This window comes from Astyanax mexicanus, chromosome 8 (assembly GCF_023375975.1).
Source record: "Astyanax mexicanus isolate ESR-SI-001 chromosome 8, AstMex3_surface, whole genome shotgun sequence".
NCBI classification, from domain to species: domain Eukaryota; kingdom Metazoa; phylum Chordata; class Actinopteri; order Characiformes; family Acestrorhamphidae; genus Astyanax; species Astyanax mexicanus.
Genome location: NC_064415.1, coordinates 20047938 through 20070608, shown reverse-complemented (window position 1 = coordinate 20070608; position 22671 = coordinate 20047938). Strand labels below are relative to the sequence as shown.

Here is a 22671-nt window from a genome sequence, read left to right as displayed (position 1 = left end):
CTAAAAGACAAGCCACTGTCTTGGCTGTACCACCTGGGTACGCAAACAGGTAAGATAGGTGCACCTGTACATTTTTACATCATGTAGGAATTGTTTGTATAGGTCCCTAGGTAAGAGGGCGGGTGCTACCCCTTGTATTTAAGTTATTAGTTAGGGAGTATCTTTTCTTTATATTCTTTTGTACTTAATTTGGCTTTAGGTAGGTTAATATGGTTATGTTTTGTTGTGTTCTTTTCTTTAGCACCGTCCATAGTTTGCATTTCCCAGAGTGGTACTTTCTTTGTTGTTTTATACAGCATTTGTAATAATGTAAATACTGCAATGTGGTTTGAAGCATGTGTTGAGTGGTGTGAAGCTAAAATTAAATCATTTCTTTTGTACTGCTATTTACTGCCTGTTCTCATCTTTCTAAGTCATACTCTGCTGGCTCATTGATTTAGGATAGCCATGTGTTAGGTTCTCCATAGTTTTTGTGGAGAAATGTAACAGACATTTAAACTTTAAAATCCATTGAGATCACTAAACCTCTTGTTACTGAACGCAATAAGATTCTCACATTAATGCTTTAAAATCTATTAGAAAGCAATCCAAGGACAGTAGAGACAGTTCTTCCAAAAAAACAGCATGAACTCTTTATTAAAAGAAACAATGATTGAACAGGTGTACTAGAACTCGATCATACAGCGTAGGTCATTATTACACACAAAAAAATTAATTACATGGATAAATATATAAATATACAGTGTACTGAGAGTATAGAGAGGCAGGAAATGGGAAGTGGTTTAATAAATGTCAGAGTGAGAATCCAGGCCTGCGTTGGTGTTAGATCTCTGATTATCTACCTCTATCTGTATCTCTTTTCTCGTTCTTTCTCTAAGATCTCACACACTCACATGGCATGGCATTGTATGGAGTTGCTTAACAGTACAGAGAGTTGCTTCATGTCCAATCAATCAGTTTTATATCACCAAGAACAATCTCACAAGCCAAAACAAGCCCTGAAACACAATCTGTTCCAGTCAATACAAACTCATCCTATAGTTACAGCTCAAAAGAAGATTGTCATACCTTACACATCACTTCCTGTTAAAAGGTAAATATAGTGAAATGTATCTGTGCACAGTACAGATGATTCATGACTGTGTGTGTAACTAAATACAGTAGACCGAGCAGGCGGCCGAGACGCACAGTTACGTGAGAAAATATCATACCGGAGACCAAAACCATGGCACTGAACATAGCTGACATATTTGTCACCTTAGCTGCTGAGGCTCACAAGCATTCTGACGTTCTCAAACAGCAGAAAGGTATTTGGTAACAAGTGCAGTAGACTCAACCCTGACCGAGGACAGAGAATCTGCAGGGTGTGTGAGCTAAGCAGAAATAGATGAGGAGAATGTGTCCTTCTCAGATGAAGTGTTAGACTGGTAATGTTGTAAAATAAATAATCCACACAGTTTAGCCATGTCTACTGGCCCACAGATTTATTACACTGTTTATTTAAGGGCCTGAGCTGATATGAGATTATTTTTAAAGGAGCACATAAATAAAAATTATTTCTCTTGGCATAGTTGAACAACAACAGTTTGCTACATGAAACTGATCCACTGTAAACCTTTAACCTCCAACACAACCTAAACAGAGACGATTCCAAAACCCTAAAAATCTAATTAAAAGTCTTGTCTAATTACATTCATTTACACACAATTAAGCTGTGTCTCAATTACTAAGCATAAAAGAGCATTAGCATAAGCATTACCTGCTAACTCTTTTGCCGTTCAGAGGTGAGTATTTTTGGCCCGTAGCCTGCTGCTAACCCCGGCTAGTACTGCTAAAGCAGAATTAGCATTACCTTCTAATTGCGCTAAGTGCTAGCTCTTTCGTCATTCAGAGGTGAGTATTATCGGATGGTAGCCTGTAGCTCACCACCCGACACCTGCTGAATTAGAAAGAAAACATAGCAACACCCCAGTTCTTTACTAGTGTCACATAATGTGTCTTATAATCTGGTGCTAATTTTAGGATATTCTAGCATCTATAAGGTCTACAAAATCTAAAAAAATTAACCCCAGGTGGTTTCTAGCACGTTAACAAGTGGTTGACTGGGTATTACTACTGAATCTGCATCACTAGCACATATTGTACACAATATAGCAAGACACAGTAATACTGTGATTTTAAAAATCTATATTGTGATAATAGTAATAATGGGATTTTTTTTGGTACAATCGTTTATGTTTGCAGTTTATGTACATGCTTTAAATATTTTGCACTAGTTATTTGATTGATTTTTTTTATTACATTATTTTTTATTAAAATTTTCAACATTTTATACAAAATCACACTTGTGGTAGGTTTGTTTGCAAAATATACAAAAATATATTACAGACTTATTATTACTTATTTCTGATGACTGAAACTATATTCTTAAAGTGATCATACAATTTCAGTATTTACTTAAAGTGCAAGAATGATATGATATAACTTTAGAACCATATCGTCCACCCCTAAACTGCCAAAAGAGTTTGCTCTTTTTATATTTTACATTTGCATCCACATGTAATGCAACTAATTTTTCATATGAGATTTTTGAACCTATGGTTTAGTTTTTAGATAAAACTCTTTCCCATCACATATTTTAAAGAGCTAAATTGATTTATTTTCTATAGAATTCCATACAAATGAGTAATTGATTCATACTGTATACAGCAGCCTGGGGTTAATTTGAACAGGCCTCCGTCACTTGTGCTTCTGGCACATAAAACACACATAATACTCCAGGTCTCCTCGACACCAGGTGAAAAACATGATTATGTACTATGTCAGGGTGTTCACATTTTGAGGCCATGAGGTCATGTTAACACAAGTAAACATGTTTTTAGAGACTTTACTTACGAACACATGTGAAATGAATGTGTTTGTGTGCTTGAGTACAGGATCATTTACAACAACATTTGTGTTATTGTATTTAGTAAGTGATTCATTTATTAAAAGTATTAAATTATGAAATAATAAAACTTTTTAAAGCAATTCAAAGCAAATTCCATAAAGTGTAGAGCTGAGCAACCACAGACACCAGCGATCCGTCAGAGTGACCACTGACTGATCTCTCTCTCTGTGTGACGGGTCGCTGTGTCTGTGGTTGCTCACGGCTGACTGGGTGACAGCATGGTGGTGGTTGTGTGGAGGGATGGGGGTACAATAGCCTGAGGTGGGGGCTGTAGTTGAGCAGTTGGAGAGGAAGGTTGTATCAGTGACTGCCCGCTGTCTCTCATCACACACATTGGCTTATCAGCCTTTGGCACACTGAAGAATAACAAACACACACATACACACAGAGCACAGACAGACTGTTTGCCCCTGCTCACCCCCAAGAGAATAAGGGTGAGGGAGGGAGGGAGGGAGGGAGAGAGAGAGTGGACAAGAGAGAGAGAATGAGAGAGAAAGAGAGAGAAGGAGATGGGTACATGCTTGTTTTTCTTTAGTCAAGCGCTGCTTCAGAGCGATAGCAGAGATGGATAAACATGTGTGATAAGAGTGTGTTAATGTGTTGATAAGAACACAGAATAACAAAAGTGTGAGACTTCCTGACATCTTGCCTACTTCTGGTTCCATAAAGAAACATGTTTTTCTATGCAGTGAAAGTGTGAAGAAACCTTACATTAAAAGGTTTAATCCAGTACACGTCTACTACATACATGTCCCTTAATAGGGTTACCTATGGACAAGAACTTAACATAATGGGGTTACAGTTCAATTAATCGGAATATACTGCACTACTCTAGGCAAGGCGTTGTATTGCAATTATTCAAAACGATTTTTAGAACAACTCTTACGGTATTAAAGCACATTTTATCAGATATATAAAATCTGAATAAAATAAATGTTCCCTTTGTATTCAATCAAAACAGTGGAATCAAACACCTTTATTAGTTCAATGAACCACTGTCTGCAACCAATCTTTACATGTAAAATAATAAATAAAAAACACATACTTGCACTAATACTGTGTGAAAATGTATACAGTACTGCCAAACTAAATATCAGAATACTTACTTATAGTGGTTGGCGATATGGTCCTAAAATAATATCACAATATTAACGATACTCTTGGTGATATAACAAAACACTGAATCAAAACATATATTTCAAGAATATCCTACTGCAACAAAATTTAATTAAATTTAAATATTGGGTACATATTGCATGTTTCTAGCTGAGATACTAAAAAATAAAAGAATTTGATCAAATTTGTAACAGAAGTCAATGATCCAGAATGTCATGATACTAATAATAATGCACTCCAAATATCTCCATATATCCAGGATTAAAGTAAAATGAATGATACTGGACAGATATAATCTCTACTGTCTCTAGTAGATATATAATAGTAAATGAGAACAACAAAAAAAATAGTACCCTGATGTGATAATTAGGGGTGGGTGATATTTCAGGGTATAATATTTTTCATGATATTCAAAAAATGTTGGCAATATTATCGCATACATTGCGATATGGCACATCCCTAATCAATAGCTTTTTAAAACTCGTATATATGGTTATATGTTTTAATGGTTATTGACAGCTAAACTCTTACGGTCCTGGGCCATTTTTTTTTACAGAAAACAGTAGTCTTTAGTACTTTGATTCATTATTAGTATTTCGAAGAGATGCATGTAACTCATGCATGCAAGATGTTACTGTCAGGAGAACATGTCTTCATTTGAGATGTAAATATTAACATAAATATGATATTCATAAATTTTTTTTCCAAGTTTTTAATAAAAACTTACTTCACATCATATATTGTGATTGATTTTTATTCAATTATTATGAAGTACTCATCAAAAATATCCCTTACAATTAAAGACAGTGTTAAAAAGGCAGTAACACTTTCTACTTAACAAGCAATTCAGCCTATTCCATCCAATACAGCAATCAGGTTCCATTCAGTCCAACTGGAGACACATTTGATTACCAATAATTGCAATAATCAGATGTCAATGAATTCAAACTAAGCTTAGAATGGTTAATTAAGCTTACAGGTTAATTAAGATTCTAAAAAACTAAAACACTTAAACTTTAGGGCCTTAAGAGCTTAAGAATATAAAGAAGACTATATTATATGGCAAATTGGGATTTCAACAAGCTTTGGTTGTCACTGGAAAAGAAAAGAGCAGAAGAATTCAAAATATGCCTTCTTTTCATATTAATAATCACCTACTCAATGCTGACTCATCAAGAAAGACAACAGTAACTAAACACATTTTTAATTCAGCAATCGTAACCTAGTTCAGACCTGTTCAAACACTACGTCCTAGTCTATGACTGTTCAGATGACAAAAACAATCCCTCAGTCAGCTGGGAGTGAATACACGCCTCATTAAAATAAAAGCACTCTCAGAGTTCCCACAGCAATAGACAGTCAGCAGAGACACACTCACACACACACACACACACTCCCTCACCAGGGTTAACACCCCACTTCCTGCTCTCCAAACCGTAGGAGTAGAATAACAGTAAATAGTGGTGGAAAAAGAGGCAGTAGAGCAGCGGAGAAGAGCGATGAATCAAGTGCAGAGATGAGTGGAGGGCTGCCTGTAATACACAGGGAGGCTTAATTAAGATAAGTGATGATGACCTCACATGACAAATCACACTAGATCACAAGTCCACAGGGCCCGCCAACACAGTCAATAAGCAGCATCTACTACAGCGAGCTCCTCCTCATCCTCAGTGATTTATGCATGAGAGTAAGCGATAAATCGAGAGCTGGATTTAGCTCATCTCAATGAGAGGCTTTTCATCAAAGCTAAAAATCGTTTAAACTGTCTGGACAGCCGGTCGACGCTCGGTCTCAAAAGAGAAATCCACACTTGGCTTGTTTTTGTTTGATTCATGCTAAGGAATTAATTACCAAAGCATTTTATGTCAAATTTCAATAATGTATCAGTAAATTAGACCCACATTGGAAATTGACAAGTATTAGTTAAAAACACAGTGTAATTCATACATAACAGGGCTCATATCCTGCTTTATTATTGTCCTTTATTTAAGTTCAAGCTCAGACCAAAACAGCAGGTGTGAACAGAGCAACAAAACATGCTGCAGTTTGTTTACAGTGTGGAAGCAAAGTCCAAACCAAGGTATAAACTGTATTAATGTGGTTTGGTTTGTTTGGAGTTCACAATGCAGTTTAGGGAGCAACTAAAGTCCGATTTATATTTCTGTGTCAAACCTACAGAATAGCCTATGTATCGTTGGGTACCCTATGCCGTAGCCTACGCCGTAGCTTAATACGCACCTCCACGGAAATGTAACTAGCCATCGAGTTGTGATTGGTCAACACATTCCCGCCTTTGCGGTTTAAACTGCAGAGAGAAGCAGAGCTGCTGATAAGCGTATGCAGAAATATAAACATGGATACACATCCTGTTCTGTCATCCTTTCATCAACTATGTGAGCAACACATTCTTGTGGTTTGCAGTGATTGGTTTGTAAAAAGTTCAGTTCATGTTGCATGTTTTCCACTGGGCTAGTTGCCTTTTTCCAGGTGTTGTGCCGAATTCTCCCTCCCTGTAAGATTTCAACTCCCTTTAAGTGTATTGAAGTCACACACCAGAAAGAGCGTAATACATAACCTTAATATAACATAATCTACAGTTAATCTAATCTAATCAAACAAGGTAGGTGTGAAAGCACCCTTTCCATGGCATGGTCTCTTTCAGGCAACATTTGTTTTGTAAGGCTAAAAGAGAAACTGTGAATCAATGTGGTAAATAGAGGGGTGTGTTCAAACACATACAAACATGATGCTGAATCTTTAAACAATGTCAAATGCGAAGATAACAAGGCAAGGTTGGTCAATGTCTGCTTGGTGTGTTCAATCGATTGGTGAATTGTGGTCAGGCATGAATGACCAACGCTCTGCTCTCTGAGGTTTGTGAGGTAGCGAGGCACGTGCAGCCTTCTCTAATGAGTAAGAAGAAATCCTCTCTGTCTTTAATTTATCACGCTCGGCCGCCAAATGTATTCCCCGCCACGACTCCCCCCTACCAGCTAGTGTTCAAGTGTGTGCGCAAGGAAGCGAGAGAAAAAAATCTGCCTGGGTATACCCCTGCCAGTCTGCCTCCAATCTCCATTACTTAGCACTTAATCTCTTTCGCTCTCTCTCTGTCTCTCTCTCCCTCTCCCTCTCTCTCTTTCCCTCTCTCGTCTGTCGTTTCTGGAGCAGAATAAACCCGCAGAGCGTTCATCAAATTCACTGGATCGGAGCAGTCTGTGAAAGTGACATGTGTGTATGTTCATTTATTAGTGTAAGATTCATGTACCATGTTTATTTAAGTGGGACTGAATTGGCCATTTCACAAAATTACCACAAGACATTACATTAGTAAAATAGTGCAAAAGAATCATAACTTTCCAAAACGATCACAACACAACAATCAGCCCTGCATGAATGCACACATTGTTTGGTATAATTCACTACTCAACCATGCTGGAGTCTAAAAGAAAAATGGATGCCATCCTCCTCTGCTCCACTTTCACTAATTACAGGTTTCCAACAGTAATTACGACAAAGCTCTTTAAGCTAATGAAAGCAGTTGACTTTGGCTAAAGGCCGCAAGTGAGGTTAGTACACCGCTGCCCTTTGGCTTACTGAGCTTGATGATGTCATGGGTCATGCCCAGAATTCTTGAGATTTTAACTGGTCAATGAATACACATCAACAGAATTGTCTAGACAGGTCTGATGATAAGGAAAGGTAGTAGAAGACCGGGGGAAATAATGGGTGATATATTAAAGGATTAATACCAGCTGTGTTCTTGTGATACTTTTAGTATAGTATAGACTCAGGGTCTTGAGCCGTCACAAATCTTATGGTCATCAGACACTCTGGTTAGTTGTGGCACTAAAGCTAATGGTCCAGCCTTAATGCTAGAAAAATCTGAGAATCTAAGCTTACTGTAAATAAAGAGAAGTGCTTTACTCACCCAAATAAACTGTTTTTAGAAGAGAAATCGGTGTAGATTAACATCCAGCACTCGCTTGACTTTAAAAGAAAGTTTTTCTTTATTACAGATTTGTTTATTTGGCTTAGCTTTACTTAACTGCTGAAATAGAAATTGCTTACAGTGTGTCTTAAAATGTGCCTTATAATCCAGTGTATGAAACATAGACCAGAATTAAGAATTCAAATTTAATCGGATCTGGTCTAAATGGCTAGTTTATATGAGACCCCAACGACCTGATTTCTTGTAGACCCTATGACCTCTGACTTGAATATTTCCTTTTCTTATCTTAGTGTTGAAATTTCCCCGATTTTATTGTGAATAGTTATTTGCTTTAAAATAAACAAGTAAATAGATAATAAAAATGGTGATTTACATCCTGGGGAAGTCAGAAACATTGAGACAATTGTTTGAGATGTTTGGACACTGTGAGCATAATGAAAGTTTTTGTATTATCCATTTCTCTTTAATGGACTTCTCCAGTAAAAAAAAAAAAAAAGAAAATAGAGCAGAAAATAAACATTCATTAATAGTGCATCTTATAATCCTGTGCGCCTTATAGTGCGAAAAATACAGTATATATAAATACATGTGTAACATATAAGGCAAAGTGCATTGCATACTAGCTTATACCAGTCATATGCCACTGTGAAATTGATACATTACAATAATTACCTAATTTATTACTACTTACAATATCACAGTGCTTACACACAAAAACACAGGAAATACTTTTAGACTATACTGCTGTTTACAAGTTGAAATTTAAAGTTTATATGGCTATACATGTACAATAAACCATTAAAACTATAAATCATACAAGGTGTGTCCGTCATCATGTTTGGAGTAAAGAACCATTATGACATGGTGACAGAAACATCTTGAGAGGTTCCTTCAGTTTCAAATTGAAGAACTTCAAAAGGTTCTTCAATACATCCATCCTGTCCTGAACTTGGCTATAGTATCTTAGCACAGCCACCTTAAGAGTTAATACCGTTAACACAGAAATCAAAGACCTAGACACTGTGTTCAGCTGCTGTACTTTAACTGGTTCACTCAGTCAGATTTTGGTGATGAATAAAGCGTTTGGGTGGAGAGAGAGAGGCTATTTTTAGCAGCTTTCCTTTACATAAGGCCTGCTGGCCTCTGGAGGGCCTGCCACCTCACAGGGCTTTTTAATCTTCCTGATTTATTCTGAGGAAAGACAGACACAGACAACAGGCTTCAAAATACAGCCTGTAGACTCCAGCATGGAGTGTGAAATCTGTAGTATATTCAATTTGTGCTGAACAGAACACCTAACCGTACTAATGTGTCTGCTTTGTTCATTTGTCTAGCTGTTGCACGAGTATTTAATTATAGGCGCCCCTGAGAAGAGACCCCTGAATTAACAGGAAAACCATTTTGCCTTAATTCACTTATATATAGCTGACAACAAGCTGTATTTAAAAGGTTTGACCTTCCCACATCATCCAAAGGGTTTATCGCATTCTAACTTGGTCAGGACAAATTACATAATGGCCATACGCAATAAGCCCCAGCAATTATCCTTAGAGTCTCACTTAAGTACATATGAGTGGGCGCTGAGGTGAATTAGGCCCAAGAATATACTTGATGTTTGAATAACAACATTTTTAAACCTTAGCTTACATAGTAACAAAAGCTAATGATATTTTTACTATTTAAAATCAAGTAACACAAGACAAATACCTTTAATAATAGAAATGATAACAAAACCTGACTTCATGGAACGTTTCCCCCTCAATACTTTATTTTCACTCCAAGACATCTAAAAATAGACCGTCATGCTCAAACTAGTCAAGCACTCGACTACTCCAGAAGAACACACACAGCTAACAAAATAACATGACAACACAGTGGGAGTGTGCGCTGCTTCACGGTAGATTTGTTCCCTTAAATTGGATTCACTCGTTTCTTTGATTTCCTAGCATCCAATCCAGCCCTTCCTGGAAAAACATCCAAAATCTGGTTTAAAATCAATATCATCTCAATCAAAAGAGCATGTAGTTTAAATAGGCAAGAGACAGCTAATCAGACAGCTGGTCTAGATTTAAGAACAAGTATGTACATTGGCAGGTACTTAAACTTGGTAGATCTATTAAACGACTTACCATATTTTTTAAACTAGAAGGCACACTTAAAATCCTGCATTTTTCTGCAAAAAAAAATTAATAAAAATAAGTGAGCCTTATAATCTGGTGCACCTTATATATGAGCTTTACCAGTCAGGTATTAAGAAGCAGTGAAGCCACTATAAAGCGTTATAAAGGAGTTTCAGTTTAGCTCTCTAGCACTAAGACCGGAGCAGTATTAGCATTAGCCCTAGATCTTTCGCCATTCAGAGGTGAGTATTATCGGCCTGTAGCCTGCTGCTAATCCCAGTTAGCACTTCTGGAGGAGCATTAGCACTAGCCACTAACCGTACTATGTGCTAGCTCTTTAGCCGTTTAGAAGAGAGTATATCAAAATGTAGCTAGTGGTTAGCCACTGATGCTAATACTACTGCACCCAGTCTTAGTGGAAATCTGGAAATCTAAGCTTACTGTAAATGAACAGAAGCGCATTACTCGTATGAAAATAGACAACATAAATGTTTATTTATAGTGTGAAAAATATGGTGTTTAATACAAACTTTTGATATCTATCCTCCAGGCAAAATGTTTTGGAGCTTTTTCTTAGATTTTTTTCTTTAATGGAGCTGCTGTTTGTGCAATGGCAACAGTTAATATATGTAGCTAATAGCTGAAAGCAGCAAAATGTGTACATTTAACCTTTACTTAAATTATTAACTATAAACCAATCGGCTATTAAAACGAGTGCGAGTTGTTTGTCTGAATCCCTCTGCTAGGTGGTTTGCCCTTTTAGTTGCGGACATATCAAAATCTTGCAACTTGAGAAACTAGAGATACTAGACGAAAGATAGTAGAGATAGTAGGAGCATAAGAAAACTATTATTGCAGTATTGGACAAAAGGCCTGTAAAGTAAAAAAAAAAAAAAATTACATATACTAAAGACTATTGCTACTGTACAGTATTCAATAAAAAAAGCATCAACAGCGATTCATTTAACTGTTATTTGCTATGGAACTGGGTAATCCAACTGTCCCATCTCTGCTTGCCTTATTCAATCCTTTGAATAATGATCATGAATTAAATAACGATCACCATTTGTTTTCAGTATCTCCTAAAGAAAATCCTAAAATGACTGTAGCTTATGGTGAGCTTCTACACTCATGTATGTGCACACTATGCAAACAGCTGCTGAGCTGCGGTCACAGTAAACACATTAGAATGAAGAACATGGATCTGTCTGAGGTTCTCCATGCACAAATGTTTATGACCAGCTCTTTTGAAAAATCCTGCTTTGAAACCTAATGACTGAAACATGGCTCCACAATAAGCAGCAGTGTTAGACTGTAACAGGAGACAGCGCTGGATTAGCCAGTCCATTCATTTCTAGGTTCTGGGCCTGAAAAGCCTGAGCATAATGACTAGAGGCTGACACACTGACACCACCTTGATGGAGTGGGTAGAAAAGCTGGATGTTGTAGGTAACTGATGAATAAGATCTTCCACAGCATTACTGATAAAAACATGTTAGAACAGAAAATAGGTGTGTGTGTGAATGTGTATGTTACAAACTCTATGACTCCTAATGCTCTTAATGCTTTGCGGTCAATCTGAGCAAGAAATTTAAATCTGCAGAAAGAATTATAATTAAACAGCAATATTTTTGTTTCTAAGTATTTCTCACATTACTACAAATATGGTGTTGCTAGGTTGGGGTCTAAAGCAGAGGTTAGCAGTGCTTAGCCAGGGTGCTATCAGATAGCGGTCTGTCCCATGTAGCTTGTTGTAACAGGATAAACACGCAAACTACAGTCTGATATACTCACTACTGAACGGTAAAAGAGGTAGCGCTACAGTTAGTTAATGCTTATACTGTTCCAGCCTGGAGAAACGTTACTGAACCTATTTTATAACCCTGCACTTTAGTGGAGTGGATTTACTGCTTCTAACAACTTGACTGGTAGAATTCATACATAAGGCGCACTGGATTATAAGGCACACTGTCGCTTTTCGGAGAAATTATAGAGTTTTAAGTGCGCCTTATAGTGTAAAAAAAAAATATTGTATATATCAGGATGTTAATTTTATGTTTACTTGGTTGTCCTCATTAAATAAGGGATGGTATTTAAATGACACTCAAACATTAAATGAATCCTTTTGTAGAGATGGTAAAGAATAAATATGGTCAAAGTGAACCCAAACAGAGAGTTAAAAGCTAAGAAATTCCAATGCAGTTTTTTTATTTTAAAATGTATTTTTAAAAATGTATTTACACATCAGCAGGGTGTAACGAGACTCTATTTGTTCCTTTCCTCTGGAATATAATCAAGAGGAAGATGGATGATCACAAGCCATCAAACCAAGCTGAACTGCTTGAAATTTTGCACCAGAAGTGGCACAAAGTAATCCAAAAGCAGTGTGTAAGACAGGTGGAGGAGAACATGCCAAGATGCATGAAAACTGTGATTGAAAACTGTGATTAAAAACCAATATTGATTTCTAAACTCCTAAAACTTTATGAATATGAACTTGTTTTCTTTGCATTATTTAAGGTCTGAAAGCTCTGCATCTTTTTTGTTATTTCAGCCATTTAATTTTACTCAAAAATACCTATAAATAGCAAATCAGAAAAACTGATTCATAAACTGAAGTTGTCTCATTTTTTTTCAGAGCTGTAGTGCTTCATAAATTAATAAAACAATATATTTAAAAACACAGAATTTCACACAGCATGTATTTACTTTAACCTGTATTAAAAGTACGCTTCAACATGCTCTGTGCAATTACACATTCTCGCCAGATATGTCTCTAAATCCCCAAATCCCAAAAACTCACAGACTGTAGCTTTAAGAATGTTTTAAGTCAGTGACAAAGGAAGTTCAAGCTAAATGTTTTGGTCTTCAGAACACAGTGCTTAGATGTAAAAAGCTGCAACTGAACTTTTTGCTGGAAAGGTCTTTGCTATTCAATGCTTCAAACTGAGGGTCAGGCCCTACCCCCCTGATAATAAAAAAGTAGGTTAGCCGTTTCCTCTTTAAGGGATTGTTTTGACTGAAGAGGAAGTATGAGAGACAATCACAATCAAACGGGAGCTGCAGCGTGAATGATAGTGACGCTACTGTTTCATACTAGAGTAAATAGAAGTCACCCAAAGGGGAACATGTGTTGATTTATGGGAGTAGATTAGTGTGAACACTCATCCCTTCATTGTCTTTCATTTCTGCTAATGTTATTATGAAAAAACGCTGACGCTAGACAATCTGGGCCTGGACTGTTGGGCTGCTTGTCCACAGGCCCTTAATTACTGAGTTTGCTGACAACACGGCATGGGAACGGCAGGTCTAAACCTGTCCTATTACACAGGTGTGTGAGTGAGTGAGTGAGTGTGTGTATGTGTGTGTATATACACAGTGAGTCAGTGATGTTTTCAGACAGCCACTGAGGGCACAACAGTCATGTGACCTCAGAGCGGGTGTATGTACTAGCGGTCTGTGATCTTTTCACAAAGCCTCAGAGGTCACAGCAGTCTTATGACCTCAGTGTGTGTGCGCTAATTGACCAAACTGGACAGGAAATTGACTCATGAACAGAACTTTTGTATCTATTCTGCTGAAAGCTGGAAGGCTTCCTACTAGGGTCCAATCTGAGCCACAAAAGGACTGGTGTGGCCGTGTGTTTTCATTCTAAACAAGCCGGAACATACTTAACAGTCCTCAAACAATTGACCATGTGTGCCTCTGCTTAGCTGCACTGAAAAGCTCACCAGCGCTGTGTTTAAAAAGAAGAGACGCCTGCTTTGAAATCATTTTGATGCCCTTCTGTCTTGTAAGAAGGAGAACGGTGTCTTTCATTCCCAATCTTGGTCTGGCGCGCTGCTACTGCACTACGTAACTTTGGTTGAAATGTAAGAATACAAGAATCTTGGAAGAAATATAAGCCACATTGGTGTAAAATCCTGTTAATAATACTCTACCGCCTGAATCGGCAAATTTCTTTCACTACAAATGCCAGCTGTGTATCTCTCAGCTTGTATTCAAATATATAGAAATATGTTTATTATTTTCTTTTTACTTTTAGGTCTTTTACAGAAATTTTAGGCTGTATGAAGAGGTTACTGGCCATTGGGAATCTGTGCCATTTGGATACAGTTTGGGACACAGTTTGGCACTTTTTGCTTTAATAAACTCAAATGATTATAGGTAGCTCAATAAAATGTTGGCTCTTTATGGACAGGTAGTGCATCTGTATAAGCAATATTAGTTTGATATCATGATTGGAGTTAAGATATGATGATTTGAGTGGGTAAAAACAATAGGTGACTTAATTATCAAAATATATAATCAATCAAAGAGGTTATTTAAGTTTTCATATAGTGAAAACCAATGGGTCATTTTTGGAACCCAACTATTTACTTTCATATAAGCCATTAACCACCTGGGTACAGTGTGTTTTTAAAAATATATTCTAAGCTGAACAAAGCGAAAATTGCATTTTATGGCCACTGTGAATAGGGGTTAAAAGTGAACTGCTCCCCTTACTGTAAAGTGAACCCAGGAACAAAACATATGAAGTCTCACATAATGCTGCTTTAAAATGTACTGTCAAACTAGCATACTGTAGCATAGGGATAATAAAAAAAATAATTGAAACATTAAGATTGTGCTGATTTGGGAATGGTGCCTAACTCCTATATTTAGCATTATCCTGACATATAGAGATAACAGAAATCATGACTAAATATACCTGTATTTTTACTACAAAAAATGTAACACTCATTTAAAAGTGGAAAATGTAGTCAAAAGTATAAAACACAGACATTGTAGTGAATAAAATTTGTACTGGCTAAACATTCTGCTCTTTGTGTGCCCAATCCTGGTCCTAAAGATCTACTACCCTTAAGATGACACTGAACACCATTGTTATCCAAATCAGGTGTGCTGGATTAGGGTTGGAACTTATGGAGGTAGACCCAAGACCACAACTGGAGTAGCGCTGGTTTGAAATATCCATTAAATCAACAAATCTGCAAGATTTACACATATTAGTATCTACACGACAGGTACTTGAGAAGCTGGCTCCAGATTACAGGTACCAAATTTGCCAAATGGAAAAGCAAAAAAAGGAATAAAGTGAAGTCGATTAGCGTGGTTTTGAAGTTATTGAGCGCTACTACCAATGAGTTAGCAACTGACAATTCAAAGGGCTTAAATATCTTGGCAGTACATTACACTATACTACAGCAAAAGACACAACTGTATATTCAGCTACATGTGTAACATGATTACACGGGTACCTACATCAGCATGACTGATTACCATTCCATTAATCACATTTTCCCATTCTCTTTCTCTCGCACCTACATCATATTTGCTTAATGACTAGTGATCCGAGCATGTGTAAATCTGGCAGTCTGGCTCTATGTGTGCTCTCTTCATTTCATTTCCGCTACATCCCCCCAAACTCTGGGTCACTATGGCAGGAATTTGCTGAGTCATGCTAAGTTTAGTCTGGAGGGCAGTGTGAGATAAATGAACCCAGTTACCCCTTTAAGGTCAAAGCGTGGTGCATTTAAACGATTAATCACACAGATCACACGGTTACAATTCAGGTCCTCGGGCCAAACAAGCCAATCGTTATCAGTGGGCTGGTGTTGGGGGATGCTCGCGCATATGAAAAGCTGTTTATTTATACTAGTATAGGGGTGCAAATCTCTGACCTTACAACTAGGCCTATTAGGATTCTATAGGAAATGACTTTTATAAGCTTTATGTAAACTCTAATGCCTTCATGGTTCAATTCAATTACTTTTGGTACTATTCAGAATCGCACTTTAAACACAGTGAATACACAGTCTGGACATAGGATGTATACAGTGGTGAAGACAAATCTTCTTTTCGGAATTTTATGCTTGAACATTAAGAGCTGACTGCAGAATTGGCCACATAGTGCACTTGCATGCTCAATCATAATCAGATTACTGCAGTTATATGATTAATCAAGTAGTCATGTAAACATCATAGTCTAAAGATCTAAAAATCTGATCAAGAAATCTGATAGAGAAAGCTAGATTTTAACTCAGTAAAAAGATACATCGGAGCATGTATATACTTAACCCTGTTAACCAGGAATAAGCAAACAGCATTTAAAACAGTACCTGCGAGATGCTGAAACTGAAGGATTTATAATTCTTAAATTCCTTCTTCTATCTGATCTATATATTTATATTGCAGCTCCATGTTTTAATAAAAACAGTGGAATGAAGTTTGGGTTTTACCTCATGTTTCTATTACATTTTATTCTGTAGGTTAACTGGTTGCAAAGCAAAAATCTAATTAGTAAGGCTCCAACTAATGATTATTTTGGTAGTCGAATAATATTCTGATTATTTCTCAGGTTAGTTAATTATTCAACGATTATTTCGGCCATGCCCTCCATCTCTGCTTGCTGTAGGTATGGCTGCTGTTTCTAGCTTTCTCTGTCTTCGCTTCACATCGATAAAAACAGCTGAACAAGTGATTTAAATTTCCAGAACATTGTGCTTTGAATGTGGAAAAATGCTGATATTTAATTAGGAAATGTTTAAGCTGTTGTGTTTGGGCACTTTTGGAGACCTTTTGGAGGCCAAGTTGAGTGTAAACTGTGTGAGTGTCCCCAGTACTTTGTGTAGTGCTGCAAATTAACGATTAGTCGACAATTAACATTTGGAGTTGACAAATTTTTATAATCTACATTTTTGATCATATCAACTAATCGTTGCAGTACTACTTATTATTGCCCAAAAGTTAATGTAAACGTGGGAATCAGATTACTGAAAAACTCTGCAGAATGTTCTGCAGTAATCAAATTATGAAGTGCATGGTTCTGTTCATATAATCATTATATCACAACCAGCTTCATTTCAAAACCAAGGCCTTTAGGTCAACACATCACTTCATTTTCAAACCCTTTACTGGAGGTCTATTATAATTTTAGCATTTTAACCAAAGTATAAAAGTGTCAGACTGTGCGCGAGTGTGTGTGTGTGTGTGTGTGTGTGTGTGTTCCTCAGAGAAAAACAATAAAACGCCAAGCGTAATCCATGTGCTGTCAGCCAAGAAGTGAAACACCACAGCTGTCTTTTTCCATCTTTCTCTCTCTCTCTCTCTCTCTCCCTGGCTGTGGGACACTCAGTAATGATCTGTTTATTTCTCCCACACCTCTACTGCCATCCCTACTGCCTTTACTTCAATTGATAATTCTTTCAACCACTGGTAGAACAACACAAAGAACAATCAGATAACCTGTCCTGAATAAGTGATTACAGTCAGGACACTCTGTTCCATCATCAAACGTGTGTTTAAACAAACTTGGCCATGTGTTGCATGTCAGATGTATTTGCATTTTTCCACACACCTTCAGACTTCTCTTCCTTCTTGCATTATCTGTACATCACAGCCCTATCGCTTTTCCTCTTCTACATAGATGGACAATGGCAGTATTCTAAATAGAAAATCAATAGCATACACACAGCATCTACAGTATGTTTCCACTGTAGTGAGTGTAAGGGGCTTTTGAAATTTAGTCCAAATGACACTGAATACTGTTTTATATAATATGTAATATTGTTTCTTATGTAAAGGTTCAGACATCCTAGTCAATAGATTTTCTAATTAAAAATAATTCGCATCTTCTACAGAAACAACTCTCCACACGTTAGTTAAGCTTAAAATAATAAGTTTACTAAGTGTAATGCATTACCCCTGTGTTAATTTACTGTAGGGGTTAAAACAGGGTTAAAATCTTCAATCTTCAACTGTCTGTATAGCACAAAAAAATCACTTTGATCATCTACCGCTTTTCTGATAAATGTATGGACTAAAGCATTGGTTCCAATCCTTGATCTTAGAGGACCCCTTGTGCTGCTAAATTTAGTGGTGTCCTGCACTAACACATGACCACATGACCTAACTCAGACAGGGCTTAATAATTAGCTGATCAGCTGGATCAGCCACATTTGAGGGTAAACACTACAATACGCAAGAACTGGGGGTCCTACAGGACCAGGGTTTGGAACCACTGGCACAGGACAACAGGCCAATACCACGGTCTATATTTTAGGTCCAACAGCAAGTGATTCCCTGATACTGTTTTCAGTGGACATATTAGCCTCACAGTATTGGTGCTTTAAAAGCCTTTCTTGTGTGCGTAAAAAGGGGAATTCTTCATCCTACAAAAAAAAAAACATCCACTGTACTGAATGCCACATAAACGGGTTGTTTAGTGGAGTGAAGTAATCCCATATGGTCTTCCATTATACAATGGCCAATGTCTCACGTAGCTGTCTGAGCCTATGCGTGTTTACGAGTAGCAGAGGGACAGAGCAGAAGGAAAAGTAGTTGCCATAAAAATGTTTGTAACTTTGTTGCGATTATTTTACAACTTTTTTTAAGATTTTATATTGCACCTTTTTATTTAAAGGATCTATCTATTGTCTTCAGAGCTGCATATTATATAGAGTTCATAGTACTGAGATAAGTGGATCCTGAACGGAAATGTTGGGAAGAAGAGTCACTTCCGTGTCAGTAGTAGTGGGGGACTGGGGGAAGGGTAGCAAAAGCAGTTGGGAAAAGAGATGGGAAGAGGGAGGAAGGGCAGCAGGGGAAGTTGGGATAGATGGAAAAAGGGAAGAAATCTAACGCCATGCCACATGTTCAGATCTTTCCACAGAGGAACTAGACTGCCTGACTGGTTTAGGGTTGTCCCTCACTATTGCTACACTATACCAATGAAGTGCTCTCCACACACGGTCTACATGAATGGCATAAATGGCAATTTTTCCACTTCACTGAGTGCTTGAGGATGTCTGATAAGCTCAACAGGTCTGTAATCTGACCGTCAAAGCAATCTACCCTATGAAAACTGACCAGAAGTACTGATAGGTGATGCAGGTAAATGGTAAAAGAACAGCAACAAGAGCAAGTGTATCTTTATTCCCTCTCTCTCGCCTGGAGTCCTAGAAGGCTTTAAGTCCATCTCTGAATGTGGGTCAATGCCAGATTGCTTGCTTAAACACATTCACACGCGTCAACGCAGTAGCTCTTGCGCCTGGTGGAAGGTAATGACGTTATGTTTAAATCCGACAACCAGGCTAACAGTTTTAGACACACAGATGTTACCTGTGATCTAAAATGGAGCTCCATGTTTAGCCTACAGACCAACATCACACACTGTTTATCTGATAAACAATCATCAGCTGAGTTGAAAGACTGTAGATGAGTTTAAATTGGTTAATAATAATCATGCCATATTGGTATCTCAACAGGCATCTGGTTGATAACAGCAGGAAATGCTGAATCTGATTAAATCCTGACACAGTCTAGCCTGAAGGAGCACACATTCACACTGTGTAATGTGTAATGAGATGTAAGCTGTGTGTAATTTCCTGTGGGGTAGAACTAGAGTGTTTGAGCATAGTTTAACCAAAAGAGTCTACATACATATACACATTTTAAACAAAGTTCTTCTATTATACTATTGTAGTATTTTTTACTTTTTAAAGAAGATTTTTTTTTATTGGTAGATACTCAATATTTCAAGATCCATATCAGCATAAGAAAAGCAAAAGGTGTATCCAGAAAGGCTGTATCTTGTCAAAGTACTTAAATCACAAATTCTTGAATAACTGAACAACAGACTTAGTCCTCATTAATGCTTAAGTATGGACAAAGACACAGAGGGAGCTTTCTGTCTGTACTCTGCATATATTTGGTCAGTATCTGTGCACACTATCTAAAAGAAATAGCTAAATGTGGGATATAAATGCCCTTTAAATGCCATGCCATGCAATCCGGAAAGTACTGATACTTAGCGAGTAAATATGTATATGTAACATATGTATTTCTGTTGTGTTTGGCCGCTTTTGGAGACATAGACACAGAAGTTGAGTGTTAGCTATGTGATTGAGCTCATTAGCTACCCCTTTTCCACGGGAGTCGACAATTTTTTATAATCAACATGGTCAATGATATCAACTAATCGATGCAACCCTAGTAAGAGAGTATAAATGAACCTTTACAATGCACGTGTTTTGTTAATTCGCCTTTTTTGACTGCCAAAAACTATTTTATGTACTATTTGACTGAACTAATCATGTACTTTTATCATTCCCACGATGGCATACTCTATGATATTTTCTTAAAACAAAGTAAAATCTATAAACACGCTAGACTCATCATGAAAAAACTATTAACTCAGCCAGTGTAAGATATGACAAATTATGAATGATCTCAACAGAATGAGCTTTTGTAATGCTTTTACTGCATTATCAATCATTCCTAGCTATTGATATACAGCTGTGAGAAAAAATATAATCAAGAGGAAGATAAATGATCACAGAACATCAATCCAAGCTGAATTTCTTGAATTTTTGCACCAGGAGGGGCACACAATTACCCAAAAGCAGTGTGTAAGACTGGTGGAGGAGCACATGCCAAGAAGCATGGGTTGGGTTGGGTAGTCGAGTTTAACGCCACATCAGCTCGTCGGCTATTTCGCGGCAGGAAAGGTACTGTCTAATCACAAGGTTCTACGATCTAAGCCATCGCAAGGCAGACAGACACAGACAGACACACAGACACATTCACTAACACACCTAAGGGACAATTTCAATCAAGTTCCAATTAGCCTGAACTAGTCTTTGGACTGTGGGAGGAAACCGGAGAACCCGGAGGAAACCCACGCAGACACGGGGAGAACGTGCAAACTCCACACAGAAAGACCCGGGTCGCCCCAGCCGGGAATCGAACCCAGCCGTCTTGCTGTGAGGCGGAAGTGCTACCCACCGCGCCACCGTGCCGCCCGGCACCAGGGTTATTCCACCAAATATTGATTTATGAACTCTTACAACTTCATGAAAATGAACTTTTTTGTTTGCTTTGCTTTATTTAAGGTATGAAAGCTCTACATCTTTTTTTGTTATTACAGCTATTTTTTTCTGTAAATAAATGCTCTAAATGACAAATATTTTTATTTGGAATTTTGAAGAAATGTTGTCTGTACAACAACAATATTAATTTTACTCAAACATATACCTATAAACTGATCCAGAAACTGAAGTGCTCTCTTTAAAATTATTTTCAGAGCTGTATATCATTAGCTCACCTTTATCCGAGTCTGTAATTGATCACTTTAGGCAGGTTTAGCGCTCTTACCTCGCAGTCGTACAGCTCAGTTAGCTGGTCAATGATCCACTCCTCCAGATTGAGTCTCTTTCTCAGCTCTTTTCGGTCGTATTTCACCGTGACGCGTCCCTGTTTTCTTACCGGCGTCTCGGTCTCTTCGGTAGCGGGGGGAGTCTGGAAGTAAACCCGGGGCTGGGGGCTCGATTCTGGGCTAGTTACCGCCGCCATAGTCCACAGAGGAGAGGGTGAGAGTCGGCCGCGGGTTTTTTTTCCTCGCCGTGTTGGAGGAGCTGCTCAGAGCTGATTCAGAACCTCTAGTTACCTGAATAAGAAGAAGATCTGCTGGCTTTAATAAGGGAGTGCGAGGAAACAGCGCGACATCCAGCGACCCCGTCAAACACCGTGTTCAGACACAGAAGCGGTGTAGAAGTAGTGTAACTTCAAGAGGCTGGAGCTAGTGCAGTTCAGCTGCTGCTGCTGCTGGTAGAATACAGGAAAGTAGCCACAAAGCGCTCAACACGTGTCCGCGCGGGCGAGTGTGTGTGTGTGTGTGCTGCTCTAAGCTCTGTGAGAGAGTGTGTGTGTGTATGTGTGAGAGAGAGAGAGTGTCTGCAGGAAGAGCATGCAAAGCGCTTGCAAATACGCTCCGAGAACTATTCTAATCAGAGCGCTCTTCTGAGTAAAGTCCTCTTTTAACCGCTATTCAAAGCGACACACAGAGAAAACAAACAGCTCACTATTCTCCCCTTCTCTCTTCTCTTCTCTCTCTCTCTTTCTCTGTCCTTCCTTCCTTTTCCCCTCCTCTCTTCCTACTGCGGGGTGATTCCTCTCACTGTATCTACCCCCTCCCCTCCTTCTCTTTCTAACACACACACACACACACACACACACAGTTAGTTTTTCTCACTAATACAGAGTGAGCCAACAAACTAGCCTCTCACTCACTCTCTCACTCTAACACAGCTTCTCTCTTTCCCCTTCTCTATCTCTATCTCAGTCAGTGCCTCTCTAATACTGCCAATATCTCTCTCTTCCCCCTTTTTCTAACTTTGTCACAAGCAGTGTCTCTTTAATACTGTCACTATATTTCTCTCTTACCCCTTCTCTAAATATCAGTCAATGTCTGTCTAATACTCTCTCTCTCTCTCTCTCTCTCTCTCTCTATAAATTCACATTACCAGGCTGAAGTGACTCAAATCAGATTTTTTTTGCTCAATGTGGCTCTGATCAATTTTTTTCATGGCTGTGTGAACGTGCCAAATCCGATTTTTTTTTCGAATCAGATTTGAGTCCCAGCAATTTTTGGCTTTTAAGCATGTGCTACATGATTATCTCTCGTACCCACACATCTCTTGGTGCAGCTGTGCAGCTATAGCTGCAAAAACAGCAAAAGCAAGCCGCCTGACCTT

At 38.0% G+C, this 22671-nt stretch overlaps 1 protein-coding gene across 1 annotated transcript in view; it reads right to left on the bottom strand.

The window, feature by feature from the left end:
- ppp1r14bb (protein phosphatase 1, regulatory (inhibitor) subunit 14Bb) overlaps positions 1-22081 on the bottom strand; it is a 46385-nt gene extending 24304 nt beyond the window's left edge. The window contains exon 1 of the mRNA XM_049482780.1: positions 21293-22081. Within this exon, the coding sequence (XP_049338737.1) occupies positions 21293-21490 (198 nt within the window). The 5' untranslated portion in view covers positions 21491-22081. The remainder of the gene's footprint in view (positions 1-21292) is intronic.
- Between the last annotated feature and the right edge of the window lie 590 nt (positions 22082-22671).